Raw genomic sequence first — 19,783 nt, forward strand, 5'->3', positions numbered from 1 at the left:
CATTAGTGTCTGACAGGCCCTACAACAGGCTGTTCTGCTGCTGCTGCTGCTGCTAAGTCACTTCATTCGTGTCAGACTCTGTGCAACCCCACAGACGGAAGCCCACCAGGCTCCCCCGTCCCTGGGATTCTCCAGGCAAGAACACTGGAGTGGGTTGCCATTTCCTTCTCCAATGTGTGAAAGCGAAAAGTGAAAGTGAAGTCGCTCAGTCGTGTCCGACCCTTAGTGACCCCACGGACTGCAGCCTACCAGGCTCCTCCATCCATGGGATTTTCTAGGCAAGAGTACTGGAGTTGGTGTAAATTTCAAGCCAATCATGGATAAGCCAGAATGACTTCCCCATACCTCTGCTGCTGCTAAGTCACTTCAGTCGTGTCCGACTCTGTGTGACCCCATAGACAGAAACCCACCAGGCTGCCCTGTCCCTGGGATTCTCCAGGCAAGAACACTGGAGTGGGTTGCCATTTCCTTCCCCATACCTCAGTACATGAAAATTCCCTCCTTCAGAATTCAGTCACAGATACCCTGAACAGCCCTCCACATTGACACTAACCATGGCCATGTGCAGGCAAAACCAGAGAAGGCAAATAGGGGGCAGTCAGTGGGCCTGATGGTAACTGAGCCGGGGGAAATTTGCATCCTCACTGAGCTGAGATCACCTTCCTCTGCAGCCTGAGCATCCTCCTTCTAAGGGAGCTCTGGCTCAGATGCAGAGCCTGAGCTTTCTTCTCGCATCCCCAGAAAAGACGGACTCTTCTCACATTCCCTGAAACAGGGACTGTGGATGGAGCTGGCAGGAGGCCAGGGATCAAGGCCCAGGGTGGTGACCAGAGGACGGGTCAAAATGCATCCGGCGTTCACAGTGCTCTTCATGCTGCTGTTTGTCCTGCTGTGTATCCTGGGCCTCCTGGCCAATGGCTTCATTGCATTGGTGCTGAGCAGAGAATGGGTGTGACGTGGGAGGCTGCGCCCCTCTGACCTGATCCTCTTTAGCTTGGGACGCTCCCGCTTCTGCCTGCAGCGGGCTGGAATGGGGAATAACTTCTATTTCCTGCATCTGGCTGACTACCGCAGCGGTCCTGCCGGGCAGTTCTTCAGTCTACCCTGGGACTTCCTCAACTCTGTCACCTCCTGGTTTGGCTCCTGGCTCAGCGTCCTCTTCTGCACGAAGGTTGCTAACTTCTCCCACCCCACCTTCCTCTGGCTAAAGTGGAGGTTTCCCCGGGTCGGTGCCCTGGCTTTTGCTGGGCTGTCTCCTCACCTCCTTCATTGTCACCCTACTGTTTTTTTTGGGGGAACCGCGCTTTGTATAAAGGGTCCTTCACTAGAAAACCTTTCGGGAACATGACCTCCCATCATGGAGCAGGATTCTGGAAATGTACTATTTCCTGCCCCTGGAACTGATCACTCTTTCAACTCCTTGCTCTGTTTTTCTGGTCTTGATTGCTGTGTTGATTGACTCTCTGAGGAGACGCGCACGGAGGATGCAGCGCAGTGCTCACAGCCTGCAGGATCCCCGCGGCCAGGCTCACACCAGGGCTCTGAAGTCACTGGTCTCCTTCCTTGTTCTTTACACCCTCTCTTTCATGTCCCTGATCATTGATGCTGCAGGGTTCTGCTCCTCACAGAGTGACTGGTACCAGCCATGGCAAACTTTAATCTACTCGTGCACGTCCATCCATCCCTTTATCCTCATCCTCGGCAACCTCAGGCTTCGGGGGGCGTTTGGGCAGCTGATTTTGTTGGCCAGGGACTTCTGGTGGCCAAGGTGGTGTGATCCCCTTAACCAATCCATCAGAAAAGGCTCAAGTGAGGATGACAGAGCCACAGTCCAAATACATGAAAATGTCCTCAATATCTGTTGGGTCATATTGTGGGCTTTTTCCTTTGGGAAGAAGAGGAGGGGAGTAAAATCTGGGAACTCTTTGAGCATAATTTCTTCCTGGAACACTATTAAAATGTGGCCCCAGAGGCCCCGGAGAGCCAGCATCACCCAGAACGTCAGAATATAAAAATTCTGTGTTTCTCTCTCTTTGTATCCCCTCTGTTATGTGGAAGCCTTTGGTTTAAAAGTCTTAACTGCACTATCTTTAAAAAAAGTAATTTTGTGTATTTCTTTATTTTTGGCTGTGCTGGATCTTTGTTGCTGCACGGGCTTTTCTCTAGTTGTGGTACATGGGCTTCTCATGTGGGATCCTCCCGGACCAGGAATCAAGCCCGTGTCTCCTACATTGGCAGGTGGATTCTTTACCACTCAGCCACCAGGGAAGCCCTTTAACTGAACTATCTTATCTCAGCTGTCTGCTGGGAAATTAAGAATCGTGTCTGTTACTGAACTAGTGTGCGGCTGGGGAAGCAGTACCTTCCTGAAGATAATGTAATGATCACTCTGTGAGCCCCAAAGGACAGTAACTGTGGTCGACAGTGGCCTGGGCTGTGAGACCTAATAGTCCTTCTTTCTATGGGGATTCTTTTTCTCTTACCAAACTTGGATACTTTGATTTTAATTTTATTAAAACTACTAGGTTTCTTCACAACACATTTTCTCCTTAATATTTCTGCTGTTCTGGTTTTGATTTTCTCTAAGTGGTAGCCAGACTCTTCCCATGTTTATTCTTCCTTTGGAATCACATGCTGTGATTTTTCTTCTTTTTCAGATTGTCTCAAACTTTTTCCTAAAGCAAATGTCTCAAAGTCACATGTGAATTAAATAAATTAATTAAATAAATATGTACTTTTTGTTCTGGAAAAAAAAAAGAATTTTACTTAGTTTGTGTTCAAAACTGTTTAACTTCTTTTATTTTTTTAAAGAATCACCCCATTAAATCTTATGTTTAACTATTTGTTTAAAACAGTTTGTTTCAATTACTATGCAGAAATTTCTAGAAATAGTTTTGGGAAAAATTTTAACTAGAGTTAGGTGCCTCTAAGTCAGAATATAAAAAGTTTTTGCTAAAAGTATCAATGTGCATATTACAGAGACTAACCTGCAACTGGATTCCTGATAGAAAATTTAATTTCCACTGACAGTAAAAATAATTTCCTTACTGATCAGGGTATATGCTGCTGAGTGGATGTACACTCATGAACTAAAATCTTTGGGCAAATTATTTTACATTTTAGTTTTAGCTATTTTTTTAATAGGTAATATGTTTACATTGTTAAAAATTTGAAAAGTACTGAAGAGTATATATAAAAAATCTCTCTCCTACTTTCCCCTTCTGAGGTATTCTTAACAGTTTCAAGGCTGTGCTTCTATAATAAAATATGTCAGAAAGCCACGAACACCTAACAAACCTTTCAACTAAGTTACTTACTCCAGGTGCTGTGCTTAGTCGCTCAGTCATGTCCGACTCTTCGCATCCAACTAGCCAACCGAGTTATTACCTATCACCTGAGGCCTTTACACAAATGGCTGTACATGATTCATGCCTCTCTATACCTTACCACTTCTGTTTAACAATACATGAATCTTGAAGAGCTACACATATGCACACACATACATTTCCTCACTTTTTTTAGATGTACAGCAATTTTTAAAATCGTCACCTGTCTGTGGTTTTACTGTTATATTATTGAGCGCAATGGTGAGATGTTGACTGTCTCTTGTGCATATGTCTCTTGTACCTGCACAAATTAACTGCAGGATAAAGTCCATGAAACGGAGTTACTGGGTCAAATGGCGTGTGCATTTCTAATTTTGATGTATTGCCCTCTATAGGTTTGGATCAGTTTGCTTCCTGACTAGCAATTTATGAGTGTGCTTATTTTTACACTCTTCATTTTTTGGCCAAGCGGTGAAAGGTGGCACATTGGTGTAGTTGTAATTTGCAAGACTTATTTTGAGTAAGGCTTATCATTATTTTATATGTGCAGAGCCATTTGTTTTTATTCTCTGTGGAAAGCCTATATCTTTGCTTAATTTTGAATTTGGATTTTGGCTCTTTTCTTCTTTTTTCTTTTTGGCTGGACTGGATTTCATTGCTGTGTGTGGTCTTCTCATCAGAATGGCTTCTCTTGTTGCTTAGCACAGGTTCTAGGACATGGCAGGCTTCAGTAGTTGTATGGGGTTAGTTGCCCCACGGCATGTGGAATCTTCCCAGACCAGGGATTGAACTCGTGTCCCCTGCACTGTAGGTGGACTGTTAACCACTGGACCACCAGGGAAGTCCTAATTTTTTTCTTATTGGTTTGTAAGAACTCTTTATATCTTAGCAAAATTAGCTCTATTATTTGATGTGAATGGCAAAACACTTCCCCACCCTCAATGTTTTTATCTTACTTTATTCTTGATTCTAATGTTAATGTTTAAAAGCATCTTTATTTTGAAATAATTATAGACTCACAGAAAGTTACAAAGAGAGTAGAATCCTATGTACTATTCAGCCAGCTTTCTCCAATGATGACATCTTATGCAGCTATAGTACAATATTAAAACTGTTAACAGTTTCCACTATTTTTTTATCCTGCATTCAGAAAGGCAATGCCAAAGAATGCTCAAACTACCGCACGATTGGACTCATCTCATACGCTAGTAAAGTCATGCTCAAAATTCTCCAAGCCAGGCTTCAGCAATACGTGAACTGTGAACTTCCAGATGTTCAAGCTGGTTTTAGAAAAGGCAGAGGAACCAGAGATCAAATTGCCAACATCTCCTGGATCATCGAAAAAGCAAGAGAGTTCCAGGAAAACATCTATTTCTGCTTTACTGATTATGCCAAAGCCTTTGACTGTGTGGATCACAATAAACTGTGGAACATTCTGAAAGAGATGGGAATACCAAACCACCTGACGTGCTTCTTGAGAAACCTGTATGCAGGTCAGGAAGCAACAGATAGAACTGGACATGGAACAATACTCTGATTCCAAATAGGAAAAGGAGTATGTCAAGGCTGTATATTGCTATCCTGCTTATTTAACTTATATGCAGAGTACATGATGAGGAACGCTGGAAGAAGCACCAGCTGGAATCAAGATTGCTGGGAGAAATATCAATAACCTCAGATATGCAGATGATACCACCCTTATGGCAGAAAGTGAAGAGGAACTCAAAAGCCTCTTGATGAAAGTGAAAGAGGAGAGTGAAAAAGTTGGTTTAAAACTCAACATTCAGAATACTAAGATCATGGCATCCGGTCACATCACTTCATGGCAAATAGATGGGAAAACTGTAGAAACAGTGGCCGACTTTATTTTTCTGGGTTCCAAAATCACTGCAGATGGTGATTGCAGCCATGAAATTAAAAGACGCTTACTCCTTGGAAGGAAAGTTATGACCAACCTAGATAGCATATTAAAAAGCAGAGATTTACTTTGTCAACAAAGGTCCATCTAGTCAAGGCTATGGTTTTTCCAGTGGTCATGTATCAATGTGAGAGTTGGACTATAAAGAAAGCTGATCGCCAAAGAATTGATGCTTTTGAACTGTGGTGCTGGAGAAGACTCTTGAGAGTCCCTTGGGCTGCAAGGAGATCCAACGAGTCCATTCTAAAGGAGATCAGTCCTGGGTGTTCATTGGAAGGACTGATGTTGAAGCTGAAATTCCAATACTTTGGCCACCTGATGCTAAGACCTGACTCATTTGAAAAGACCCTGATGCTGGGAAAGATTGAGGGCAGTAGGAGAAGGGGACGACAGAGGATGAGATGGTTGGATGGCATCACGAACTCAATGGACATGAGTTTGAGCAAACTCCAGGAGCTGGCAATAGACAGGGAGGTCTGGCATGCTGCAATACATGGGGTTGCAAAGAATTGGACATGACTTAGTGACTGAGCAATAAAAACTAATTTTAGAATAATTGCGAAGATTTAATGTGTAATATATGTGTATGACATGTTAACAGTATTCATCATGATTTGTTAGTGGTATTATAATGATGCATAGTTACTGTTATTTTTAAAAATTATTTTCTATGTCTTCATCAGTATGAAAATAGTAGAGGAAACAGGGTGTGGCGAGGAGTTTTCTAGCCACCAGGAAAGACCAGGCTTTCTTTCTCTTTCTCTGACTCTTTTTTTTTTTTTCAATTTTTTGAATTGCCAGGCAGTGCAAATGTGCTGAGTGTGACTGAGATGAAGAAGAGCCGCTTGTGGTGGATAAGAAACCACTGAGAAGGAAGTCAGGTGGTGAAGAAGGCCCTGCCGGTTCCCTGGAGCCTGAGACTAAGAGAACGGCTTACTAAGCAGCATTTTGACATCGGCTGAGGAAGTAGGAAAATAAGTCATTTTTTCTCTATTTTTTCCTTTGAAGAAAGAAAGGAGAAAGGATGAAATTATAATGGAATGATGAGTGTTACTATACAATAGCTATTACCCTTAAACTTTATTCTATATTTTATTTTGTAAGGTTGCTGTGCTATGCCGTTATAGTAAAAACTGAAAAGACTAAAAAGGTTAGAAATCACGTTAGATCAATGGGAAATCAGATTGACTGGGGGACCCTTGATCACATGCTCTTTTTGGGCAATTATTTTTTAATGATAAGTTGGATTCTATGGACTTCCCAGATGGCACTAGTGGTGAAGAACCCACCTACCAATGCAGGAGACATAAGAGACGTGAGTTCAATCCCTGAGTCGTGAAGATCCCCTGGAGAAGGAAATGGAAATGCACTCCAGTATTCTTGCCTAGAAAATCCCACGGACAGAGGTGCCTGGTGGACTACAGTGCATGGGGTTGCAGAGTTGGACACAACTAAAGGGGCTTAGCATGCATACAAGTCCAACTCTATAATGTCAGGGAAGCTTGTCTAAAACCCCCATCTTATCAACCAGTGGCAAATATCACAGCTTACTACTAAAGCTTTTATAAAACATATTTTCTAAAATTTAAAAACATGTTAAAACTCATTACATAAACTGGGATGTGTTAACCTCTTGTGGTGGCCACAGATTCTTTGCGAATGTATCAGTTAACAAATATTTTTTGAGTGCTTACGTGTAGACAACGCCCTGAGCTGAGCATAAAGTAGTGAGTATCACAGATTAAGCTTCTAGCCCATGGGATTTTCCGTCCTGTGGAGAGTTGGGAATAGTGTCTAGTCATTCAGGTGAGCATGTCATTACAAACTGGGACAAGTGTGAGGATGGGAGACCATGGTGTCCTGTGAGTGTGTGTAGCAGAAGGACTTGGGCATAGAGCTGGTGGGGGGTGGGTGGGGTGGGAAGAGGCACAGACCAGCAGGACTTACTCAAGAAATGATAAACATGGGATGAGATATACCAGTTTAGCACACAATTCTGGGGGCTCACAGACCCCCAAACCTGTCGGTGAGCTCCAGACTAAGGAGCCCTGCTCTCTAGCAGTGTTCCTGCTCTCGATTGTGTAAAGCGGAGAATGCTGTGGAGGAGATTCTGTTCTGAGTAGACGTTTGTGTCCAAGGAGCAGGAGGTCCTGAAGTCAGGGGACCCTCTGTCTTGGAAATTTCCAGTTGGGTTCAGACAGATGTGATATTGTCACACTGGTTTGCTATCTCCCTTGTCTCGAAGTGATTCCAGAAATACTCTCTCAATCTGGCTTCCATTTTGGACCCTGAATTTTGTTTTCCTGGGGTTCATGCACTGATTTATTCTCCATGAAAAAAGAAATTGAAGGCTTTCCTGGGCTAGTGCCTTGGTGAGAGTCAGACTCATTTTGTGAACTGACATTAGAAAAACAAACTCCAAATCCCTCCGAACTGGAGCAGGACCTACCTAACCAGGGGGTTGTTGTCTAACCCCAAGACAGAAAACAGGGCTGTCATCAGAGCTAACATTTAAATAAAACACCAAGTAAGCTCTGTTTATTTTTGCTTGATCTTCAGCTATTACTCAGATGGCATGGTTATCTTCTCCATTAAAAAAAGGAAAATAGAAGGTGCTTTATCTATCATTATAACCTCTGTTCACTTATCAACTTCAAGACCTGATCATTCATTTTTTATTTCTAACATTTCTCTGTATTGTAAATAACTTCTGGTCTGTGTCCCCTAGCTTCCCAATTCCTGGTCTTTCAACCTTATCTTATAGTCTGCCCTAAATAAAGGAAGTTGAATTATAAACAGTTGATTACTTCCTCCCACTAGTGAAGCATGAAATAGAGAGTTTACTGGACTAAAAGAAGAAAATAGTTTGTCTCAGTGAGTCTAACAGGCCTGGTGGAGAAGAAGAGGATAATTTCTAGAATATTATATATTAGGTGTGCTATTCCCTACTTCAAAAACTGTGCTCTCTTGCTATTGCTTTTAATGCAAATTCCATGGTTTTGTTTTCAAAGCCCCACTATGCACACCACCCCCACTTTCCAGCCTTACTTCCTCTTCACTGACTCCCCAAAATGAAATCTTTGCTCTATCCAAGCTGGTTTGTTCACTCTTTCCCTGACAGACCTTGGTGTTTTCTATCTCCTCACCTGCTTGCATCATTTCCCTGTGAGCCAAGAATGAACTCTCTCTCTCTCTCTCCTTTCATCTGTCCAAGTTCTATCATTTTCTATGGCCATTTTAATTTTTCCTTCCCCATCAATTCTTTTGCAAACCACCTAGATTTTTCTTTCCTTCATAAGGGAATTTTGTGAATGCCATGGGCTTTAATGTCTATCTCATATTTGGCAGCTAACCAAATATTACCTAATTGTACTTTGTCATTACTGGCTTATGTTGCAATTTCTTTTTGGTATTTACCTGTTATCTTTTCATATAATCCCCAGGTTATGGGGAAGGACCTCATATTAGATTGGGTGTGTCTCCTACAGCACCTGGCATGGTGTATTGAACACAGTGGAGCTTGACAAAAATCTGTTTACCGATTGATATTTCTCTCCAAGTCCTGCACGGTGTCCAGGGCCCCATGATTTTCTCAACACTAGGAGGGAACACTGCAACATCCACACAGGCCACATGGTTCAGGACACAGTGCCCACAGGTGGGCAAGTGCATGGTGACTGCCATCTCCACTACAAAATTAGCCAGGCCCACAAACCAAGAGACTGCTGTCAGCCTCGGTCTGATTGCTGCTCCGCAGTGCAGGGGGGATCACCACATAGTGTTCATAGACCATTGCTGTCAGCAGTGAGAACTTAGTCCCTCAGTCCTGGGTGTTCATTGGAGGGAGTGATGTTGAAGCTGAAACTCCAATATTTTGGCCACCTGATGCGAAGAGCTGACTCATTTGAAAAGACCCTGATGCTGGAAAAGATTGAGGGCAGGAGGAGAAGGGGATGACAAGGATGAGATGATTGAATGGCATCACCAATTCAATGAACATGGGTTTGGGTGGACTCTGGCAGTCGGTGATGGACAGGGAGGCCTCGTGTGCTGTGTTTCATGGGGTTGCAAAGAGTCGGACACGACTGAGCAACTGAACTGACCCCCCCGCCCCCGACGCCAGGGCCAGGGAGAAGAAGTGCTGGGTACCACATCGGGTGGAGGAGATGGTCTTCTTCTTCAGGAGGAAGTGCGCCAGCATCTGGGGAACCCCGCTGGAGGTGTAGCAGATGTCCACTACGGAGAGGTTGCCGAGGAAGAAGTACATGGGCAGCTGGAGGCAGGGGTCCAGTGGATCAGGACGAGGATGAGCCCGTTGCCCAGCAAGGTCAGCAGATAGGCGGCCCCAAATAGGACAAACAGCCCAACCTGGGTCTGCCAGTCCCCGGAGACGCCCAGCAGGACAAGCTCACTTACCCAGGTCAGGTTGTCCCTCCCAATGGAGCAGGCGGGCCAGGCTGCCTGAGGAGGTGGTGGCTTAACGAGTCCAGAATCAGAATTCACAGTCTGGGTCTGAACATAGGACTTTAAGTAAGACTGCAAGTACTCGTAGGTTTTCTCCATTAGAGTCCAAGCTTCTTGAAGTCAGGGACAATTCCTGATTTTTCTTTGCATACAAACATTTCTAATGAATGTTTCGCCATAAAAAACTGTGTTGGGGAAATGAATAAGACAGTTTTCAAGTGCTAGTGTTGAGGATTACTATCTGATCCCAAAACACAAGGCTTGAGCTCTGAAACTTTCCCTTGTCCTTATCACTCATTCTGGAGCCGGTGGTTTTCCGGCTTCTCCTGTAATCCAGGCTGGGTCAGTGACGGAGGAAAAAAAATAATCCCTCATTTGGTTCTCAATGTACTGATTAAACAGGCTTAGTCCTAGGATGATAAGATCAAGGCCTCACTGTAGAACATTATACCAGCTATAATTATGTCTCAACTTTTTGTGATTATGCTATTTCCTTGGTGAAACTCTGGCATTCATTTGAATGTTAAACTAAGTGATTAATAAAAGATGAATGCACACACCACTTACTTGCAATAACAACATTTGGAAACTGACGGTGCCCACTGATGAAGTCAGTCAGGGAGTGCCTGTAAAGCCCTTGGAGCTTTGTTATGTGTAAATCCTTCCGTCATAGCAAAGACATGTTTGCCCTTGGAACACCTCCCTGTTTACTTTGCTGGTCTTTAACCTCTATCAAAAAGGTTAAAAAGACAAAGGTCTGTCTAGTCAAAGCTATGGTTTTTCCAGTAGTCATGTATGGATGTGAGAGCTGGACTATAAAGAAGCTCAGTGCCAAAAAATTGATGCTTTTGGACTGTGGTGTTGGAGAAGACTCTCGAGAGTTCCTTGGACTGCAAGGAGATCAAACCAGTCTTAAAGGAAATCAGTCCTGAGTATTCACTGGGAGGACTGATGCTGAAGCTGAAACTCCAATACTTTGGCCACCTGATGTGAAGAACTGACTCCTTGGAAAACACCCTGATGCAGGGAAAGATTGAAGGTGGGAGGAGAAGGGGACAACAGAGGATGAGATGGTTGGATGGCATCACTGACTCAATGGACATGAGTTTGAGTAAGCTCCGGGAGTTGGGGATGGACAGGGAGGCCTGGAGTGCTGCAATCCATGGGGTCGCAAAGAGTCGGACATGACTGAGTGAGTGAATTGAACAGTGGAAGTTTGAGAAGAAAAAAAAACTCCAGATTAAAGGGTTTGCCTATGAAAATCCCACTGGACCCATGGTGGGAACCAGAGCAGTGCTTTCCACATCAGCTATATCTTAGAATCACTGGGGTGCTTTGAGAACTCCAGAAACCCAGATCACACTCTGAAATAATTAAGACAGAATCTCAGGAGGGTAAAACCCAGGCATTCGTGTGTTAGTAACTTTACTGCTTCCTGGTAACTAAAGTGTAAAACTTTAATGACACGTTTGAGAATCACTGCTTTAGTGGGAAATTTAAATCTTATTTTTGAAAACTCAAGGCATAGCTTTTGGAGATAAAAACCCAGAAGGGTTTTTGAGGAGGAAAAATCTTTGACCTAAACTTCTCATTCTTTGCTTGAAAAAGTTGAGGCCAAGGGAGTTAAAATGACTTGCCTCAAATCCCACTGAATCAGTAAAAAGGTGATCCTGGATATCTTGCTTTTTGTGTGCTGGGTCTCCCCTTAGCTTTAGCTTCTAAACTGAAAGTGTTACTCACTCACTCCGACTCTTTGTGACCCCTTGGACTCCTCTGTCCATGGGATTCTCCAGGCAAGAATGCTGGAGTGGGTAGCCATTCACTTCCCCAGGGGATCTTCCCGACACAGGGATTGAACCTGGGTCTCTTGCATTGCAGGAAGATTCTTTACTGTCTGAGCACTAGGAAGCCCTTAACCTTCTAAGATATGGCCCAAAACAAATGTTTTAGAATATCTTAGGTATTCTAGTGTTAAATGAGTTAGTGTCAAATGAGATGATATGTGAGAAAGCTCTTCATAACTTCAGTTCAGTTCAGTTCAGTCGCTCAGTGTCCAGCTCTTTTCGATCCCATGAACTGCAGCACGCCAGGCCTCCCTGTCCATCACCAACTCCCGGAGCTTACTCAAACTCATGTCCATTGAGTCAGTGATACCATCCAACCAACTCATCCTCTGTCGTCCCCTTCTCTTCTCACCTTCAATCTTTCCCTGCATCAGGGTGTTTTCCAAGGAGTCAGCTCTTCACATTAGGTGACCAAAGTATTGACTTTAGTTTCAGCTTCAGCATCAGTCCTCCCAATGAATATTCAGGGCTGATTTACTTTAGGATAGACTGGTTTGATCTTGCAGTCCAAGGGACTCTCAAGAGTCTTCTCCAACACCACAGTTCAAAAGCATCAATTCTTTGGCCCTCAACTTTCTTTATAGTCCAACTCTCACATCCATACATGACTAATGGAAAAATCATAGCCTTGACTAGAAGGATCTTTGTTGACAAAGTAATGTCTCTGTTTTTTAATATGCTGTCTAGGTTGTTCATAACTTTCCTTCCAAGGAGTAAGCGTCTTTTAATTTCATGGCTGCAGTCACCATCTGCAGTGATTTTGAGCCCCCCAAAATAAAGTCTGCCACTGTTTTCACTGTTTCCCCATCTATTTGCCATGAAGTGATGGGACCCGATGCCATGATCTTTGTTTTCTGAATGTTGAGCTTTAAGCCAACTTTTTCACTCTCCTCTTTCACTTTCATCAAGAGGCTCTTCAGCCTCTTCTTCTTCACTTTCTGCCATAAGGGTGGAGTCATCTGCATATCTGAGGTTATGGATACTTCTCCTGGCAATCTTGATTCCAGCTTGTGCTTCCTCCAGCCCAGGATTTCTCATGATGTACTCTGCATAGAAGTTAAATAATCAGGGTGACAATATGCAGCCTTGACACACTCTTTTTTCTATTTGGAACCAGTCTGTTGTTCCATGTCTGGTTCTAACTGTTGCTTCCTGAGCTGCATACAGATTTCTCAAGAGGCAGGTCAGGTAGTCTGGTATGCCCATTTCTTTCAGAATTTTCCACAGTTGATTGTGGTCCACACAGTTAAAGGCTTTGGCGTAGTCAATAAAGCTGTTATTTGACCTGAGGCCAAACTCTGGTGGAGGAGATGAAGGTAATGGCGACTGCCTTCCAAAGGTCCCATGCATACACTGCTGCACCCAGTGCCTCCAGCCCTGCAGCAGGCCACCACGACCCACGCCTCTGCCAGAGACTCCTGGACACTCACGGGCAAGTCTGGGTCGGTCTCTTGTGGGGTCCCTGCTCCTTTCTCCTGGGTCCTGGTGCACTCAAGGTTCTGTTTGTGCCCTCCCAGAGTCTGTTTCCCAGTCCTGTGTAAGTTCTTGCAGCTCTGTGGTGGGTTAATGGTGACATCCTCCAAGAGGGCTTATGCCATACTGAGGTCTGCTGCATCCAGAGCCGCTGCCCCCGTGCAGTCCACTGCTGACGCACATCACCGCAGGAGACACCCAGACACAGCTCTGTCTCAGGCTCTGTGGGCTCTCCGAGTCCTGGTGCGCACAAGGTTTTCTTGAGCCACTGAGCGTCTCTGGTGGGTATGGGCTTTGATTCTAAATGTGATTTTGCCCCTCCTGATATCTTGCTTGGACTTTTTCTTTGCTTTGGGCTTGGGATGTCTCCTCAAAGTCTCTCCAGCACAGCGCAGGTGCCCCTCCAGTGCCACGTGGCAGACGTGGGGTATCTCCTCACCCTCGCTCCAGGGGTGCTCCAGAGCGCTTAGATAATGCTCACAACTTCAGAGCATTATCTAAATGAAAAGGATTTGTATTAAAGATACGCAAGATGGGCCATAGAATCTAATGAAATGGAAATGAAAGCAATTCAACCCAAGTCTTTCTAACCGGGTTTGAAGATAGGGCTCTGGCTGGATGGGGTGAAGAGGGCAGAGCAGCTTTATGCTATCCTCTGTCTTTCCTATCGAGTTGGAACCCACCCACTTCCTTCTTTTTTTTTTTTTCTTTACTGTTTTCTTTTTTTTAATTGGAGGCAAATTACTTTACATTAATATATTGGTTGGTTTTGCCATACATTGACACGAATCCGCCCCGGCTGTACACGTGTTCCCCCTCTTGAACCCCCCTCCCACCTCCCTCCTCCCCATATCCTCCCTCCAGGTTATCCCCGTGCACCAGCCCCGAGCATCCTGTATCATGCGTCGAACCTGGACTGGTGATTCATTTCACATATAATAATATACATGCTACAATGCCATTCTCCCAAATCATCCCACCTTCACCCTCTCCCACAGAGTCCCAAAGACTGTTCTATACACCTATGTCTCTTTTGCTGTCTCGTATACAGGGTTAAGGTTACCATCTTTCTAAATTCCATATATATGTGTTAGTATACTGTATTGATGTTTTTCTTTCAGGCTGACTTCACTATGTATAATAGGCTCCAGTTTCATCCACCTCATTAGAACTGATTCAAATGCATTCTTTTTGATGGCTGAAAAATACTCCATAGTGTATACGTACCAAAGCTTTCTTATCCATTCATCTGCAGATAGACATCTAGGCCACCCACTTCCTTCTTTCAGTCCTTTTGAGGCTGAAAGGTATCACTGTAGAAAATGCCAAAAATAGAAACTGGCTTTGGCACAATACCCAGCCCTGGCTTTCCACAGAGCCTATTTCTTTCATCAGCGCAGTAAGTAACCAAGCTGCGGTCCCCAAATGTGGTTCAGAACAGCAACTGAAATTCTCACCACGGAAGAAAGTAAAATGCACAGTGAGAGCCACAAAAAAGAATGAAAGCTGCGAGGAAACGTTAGGACCGCCATCTTAATCTTGATGGTTACAGGTGGGGAGCAGCATCACCATAGAATGAAATGCAGTACAGGTGTGATTTATAGGGAAGGGGGTGTCAGAAAACATGTAGTGTTTGGATGCTGCTCCTGGGGAGTCAGAGGGAAACTGAACTGCCATAAAGGGCTCCAAAATCACTGCAGATGGTGTCTGCAGCCATGAAATTAAAAGATGCTTGCTCCTTGGAAGACAAGCTGTGACCAACCTAGATAGCATATTAAAAAGCAGAGACATTACTTTGCCAACAAAAGTCCATTTAGTCAAGGCTATGGTTTTTCCGTTAGTCATGTATGGATGTGAGACTTGGATCATAAAGAAAGCTCAGTGGCGAAGAATTGATGCTTTTGAACTGTGGTGTTGGAGAAGACTCTTGAGAGTCCCTTGGACTGCAAGGAGATCAAACCAGTCCATCCTAAAGGAAATCAGTCCTGAATATTCACTGGAAGGACTGATGCTGAAGTTACAATACTTTGGCCACCTGATGTGAAGAACTGACTCCTTGGAAAAGACCCTGATCCTGGGAAAGATTGAAGGTAGGAGAAGGGAACCACAGAGGATAAGATGGTTGGATGGCATCACTGACTCGATGGACATGAGTTTGAGCAAGCTCTGGGAGTTTGTGAAGGACAGGGAAGCCTGGTGTGCTACAGTCCATGGGGTCACAAAGAGTTGGACATGGCTGAACTGAATGCAGGAAAACAGACTGAAGAGTCGTTTGGCCAGATCAGTGGACTGGAGGTCCAGTTTGCCGAGTAACAACTGACCTCTTTCCATTTTATCTATAAAAGAGAAACATCCACCCCATAGTGAAGTAGAAGGATGGAGCCCACATACCTGGACTCTCAACTTTCTCTGAAGCCAGGAGATAGAATTGGAAAACCGCCTCTGCTAAGCCCAGCTCTTTCACTCCCCTTTTCTGACTTCTAACAAACAAACTGCTTAAAGGATAGAGAGAGTATTTTCTTCTTTTTATTGTGCCCTTTCTAGTTTGAACAGAGACTGGCATATAGAGCTGGTGGACTGACTGAATGAATGAACATCATTTATTCATTGAGAAGTGGTTTCTTTAAATTTCATTGTCTTATCTAGGAGCTCCGTGTAGAACCTTACAATTGATGTTTTCACAGAGTTCAGTCTGTGATACCAGCTCAAGAATGACTCTAATCAGAAGGGTCTCTTGAAGGATAATAGTTTTTGCCTCCTGATAGTAAGTGTCCTTTAAATACATTGAGTTTCTCTTTAAAGACTCAAAAGGGCCAAAAAGACTTTAAAGGGTTGAAAAAAAAGTCCTAAAGCCCAAATAATGGAATGGGAGCAGAAAATAGGAAAAAGGAAAATATATGTACACTTTCCCCCTCTTTTCTAACCTATAATCTCATGAATTGGTATCTTCTTTGAATAAACTGCATGTATGCACTACAACTGTGGACAATAGAAACTAAGTTTTATTTACAGAAGATATGTTTTAATTATTAGGATTAGAAGGTGTCAATAGATTATTGTCCCAACTATATCATAATTTGATGAAGAATTATAGCTCAACAAGTATAGAACCAACATCAGTTGACCCCTTCCAACTTTTAATGGGTTTTTATCAAACCTCATTCACAGAGTCTGCTCATTCAACTATTTGATGAGCATTTTTGTAGGCAGGTTATGTTTGAAAGTGTATTAGCTCAAAGCTGCTTCCATAGACCTGTGATAAGGGTAAGGGGAAATATGCCAAAGTACAAGTGCTTTCGGTTTGTTCTCACTCACTGAGGAGGAAAAGCTCCTGAGGTTTCTTTGCTGCAGAAATCACAGACAATGGGCAAAGGGCAGGCAGATAGGTATCTGCCAAAGTGTGAAGGCTTTGGTTGGGGGAGAAACCTTTGAGAAGGAATAGAGAAAGGAAAAGGTAATCTGTTGATCTGAGGGGAGAAATTGATAATATAAAAATGAGAAGAGCCTGAAAACGAGAGTTAACAAATTTTTCCCAGGGGATAGGGCTGGGTGCCTCAGATGGGCATGGGAGTGGTAGGGAAAGGGGCTTCCTTAGGTGGCTTAAGCATTAGTGGTAAAGAACCCACCTGCCAAAGCAGGAGATACAGGTTCAGTCCCTGGGCTGGCAATATCCTCTGGAGGAGGGCATGGCAACCTACTCCAGTATTCTTGCCTGGAGAATCCCACGGACAGAAGAGCCTGCTGGGCTATAATCCACAGGGTCTCAAAGAGTTGGACATGACAAAAGCAACTTAGCACACACATACGCGGTAGGGGAAAGAACCAGGGAAGGGATTAAGGGGAGGATGGAGGCTGGTGGTCATGGTCTTAGGGGGAGAGGGTAGCGGAGAGGGGCTAAGACAAGGAGTGAGAGGAAGGGAAGGGAAGTGGAGGTCTTCAATAAAATTAAAGATGAAAGTTTTGCTAGATACTTCTCTAAAGAAGATACACAAATGGCCAATACACACATGAAAAGATGCTCAACATTTTTAGTCATTAGGGACATGCAAATTAAAAACACAATAACATATCATTTCATACACACTGGGGTGGCTATAGTCAAACAGAACATAAATGTTGCCAAGAAAGTGGAGAAATTGGAACTCTCATTTATTGCTAGTGGGAATGTAAAACAGTTCAGCTACGGTGAAGAGCAGTTTGGCATTTGCTCAAAAAGTTAAATATAGAATTACCGAATGACCCAACAGTTCCACTCCAGGGTATGTACCCAAAAGAATTAAAAACAGGTTTTTCTATTAATAACAAAAACTTGTACATGAAAGTTTATAGCACTACTATTCACAATAGCCCAGAGTCAGAAAAAACCCAAATGTCCGTCACCTGATGGATAGGTCAAAAAAAATGTGGCTATTTCCATACAAGGGAACATTATTCAGACATAAAAAGGAATGAGGCCATGCTACATTTGACAATATGGATAAACTTCAAAAATAATATGCTAAGTGAAAGAAGCCAGACACAAAAGATCGCATATCATATGATTCCATTTATATGAAATGTCCAGATCAGGCAAACCCATAAAGACCAGATACAGACTTGCGGCTTTAAGAGCCTGGGAGAAGGGAGGAATCAGTTCAGTTCAGTCGCTCAGTTGTCACTCAGTTGTGCCCGACTCTTTGCGACCCCATGGACTGCACCACGCCAGGCTTCCTTGTCCATCAGCAACTTCTGGAGCTTGCTCAAATTCATGTCCTTCGAGTTGGTGATGCCATCCAACCATCTCATCCTCTGTCGTCCCCTTCTCCTCCTGCCTTTAATCTTTCCCAGCATCAGGGTCTTTTCCAGTGAGTCAGTTCTTCACATCAGGTGGCCAAACGATTGGAACTTCAGCTTCAGCATCAGTCCTTCCAAAGAATATTCAGGACTGATTTCCTTTAGGATTGACTGGTTTGATCTCCTTGCAATCCAGGGGACTCTCAAGAGTCTTCAACACCACAGTTCAAAAGCATCAATTCTGCGCTCAGCCTTCTTTATGGTCCAACTCTCACATTCATACATGACTAATGGAAAAACCACAGCTTTGACTAGATGGACCTTTGTTGGCAAAGTAATGTCTCTGCTTTTTAATATGCTGTCTAGGTTGGTCACAGTTTTTCTTCCAAGGAGCAAGTGTCTTTTAATTTCATGGTCTCAGTCACCATCTACAGTGATTTTGGAGCCCCCTAAAATAAAGTCTGTCACTGTTTCCATTGTTTCCCCATCTATTTGCCATGAAGTGATGGGACCAGATGCCACAATCTTAGTTTTTTGAATGTTGAATTTTAAGCCAGCTTTTTCACTCTCCTCTTTCACAATCATCTAAAGGCTCTTTAGTTCCTCTTCACTTTCTGCCATAAGGGTGGTGTCATCTGCATATCTGAGGTTATTGATACTTCTCCCTGCAAACTTGATTCCAGCTTGTTCTTCATCCAGTTCAGCATTTCCCATGATGTCCTGCTTAAAGGGTGTGAGGTGCCTTTTGGGGGTGATGAAGATGCTATGGAACTGTATAAGCATGAGGTTCCATGACAGTGTGAATATACTAAATGCCACTGAATTGTACACTTTAAATGGTAAAAATCTTGAATTGTATGTGATTTGAATTTTACCTCAAGCTTGAAAAATTGTTTTACTAGGAACTTTCAAAGGTACTTCGTTTCTTTCTCCTCAATCTTTTGATTTTTTCTTAACAGACTAAGTTTGAATTATTCTCAATTTATATTATTTTTGTTTGTTGGCAAGATAAACCAGAGAGCTTAGGTAAGAGATGCTTCATTCTGATTTTTAAAAGTTGTTTTAAACATTTTTCTGGATAAAATGTCATGATCTCACTTTATATTCTAGGATGTTTCGAGCTCAATCTTTAATTTTTGTGTCAGTAGAGTGAAAGGATCACTAACAGGGAGTTGTGATCCCTTCTTTCTTAAGTAGCCTAATTTACCTCTGATGGTATGTGGCACAATTCTCAGGCAAGCATGAGTTCTGAATACATCCTTCTGTTTTCATAAAAGCATATCCTTAGGCTGATTATGTAGAAAGACGTTTGCGGTTATGAACTTTTCACTTTTTGGCCAGCCACTTGCCACCATGGCAAGTTTGAAAGGAAAATGAAAGGTGTGATACTCACTGACTCACATGGAGCCAGCCCTGCTCCTCATGGATGTGCAGATAATTACTGCGACTTTGGCTCCAGGTCCCCCTGTGAACTCCCCACCCTCGGAGCTGAGCGGGACCACTGGCCCAAGGCCTGTTTGATCCCATGGGCATAGTAAATCTTGTAAGTCACAACTTTTCCTCTCTTTTTTTCCCACTGATTTCAGAAAAGCTTGGACTTGTGGCTGCAGAATTTAGGAAATAGACTTTCTTGGCATAAATTCTGTGCACTGCCCAAGCTTTCGATTTAGTCTTCCTTTCAAATTCATATATACCAGTATATCTTTTTTTTTCATATAATTTTCTGTGGACTGTATGTATTTCTAAGTGGTTGTAATTCACATTTTTTAAAGACTAAGGGACCAAAAACAGAGCCCAGAGATAAAATTCCATCTCTCTGTGACTTCAAACGATGATGCAGGATTGTGGCCACTCCCATTGGATCACACACACACACACACACACATGCACTCACATGCCCACACACGTACAGGCACACACAGTAGGCGGCGAGCACGCTGCCCTGCCCACCGTCCTCAGAGCGAGGCCCTTGCATGACAAGGTCC

At 43.4% G+C, this 19,783-nt stretch overlaps 1 protein-coding gene and 1 pseudogene across 1 annotated transcript; one reads left to right on the top strand and one right to left on the bottom strand.

The window, feature by feature from the left end:
• Positions 1-844: 844 nt before the first annotated feature.
• TAS2R41 (taste 2 receptor member 41) lies at positions 845-2,679 on the top strand. The gene is given in 5 exon segments (XM_055420194.2): positions 845-1,216; positions 1,218-1,283; positions 1,285-1,348; positions 1,351-1,768; positions 2,658-2,679. Coding segments are annotated over 5 exon segments (942 nt in total).
• A 4,255-nt stretch (positions 2,680-6,934) lies between these two features.
• On the bottom strand, positions 6,935-19,773 carry LOC129551994 (olfactory receptor 2F1-like; annotated as a pseudogene).
• Between the last annotated feature and the right edge of the window lie 10 nt (positions 19,774-19,783).

Source organism: Moschus berezovskii, chromosome 3 (assembly GCF_049115385.1).
Source record: "Moschus berezovskii isolate FMDL1 chromosome 3, NW_MosBer_1.0, whole genome shotgun sequence".
NCBI lineage: Eukaryota > Metazoa > Chordata > Mammalia > Artiodactyla > Moschidae > Moschus > Moschus berezovskii.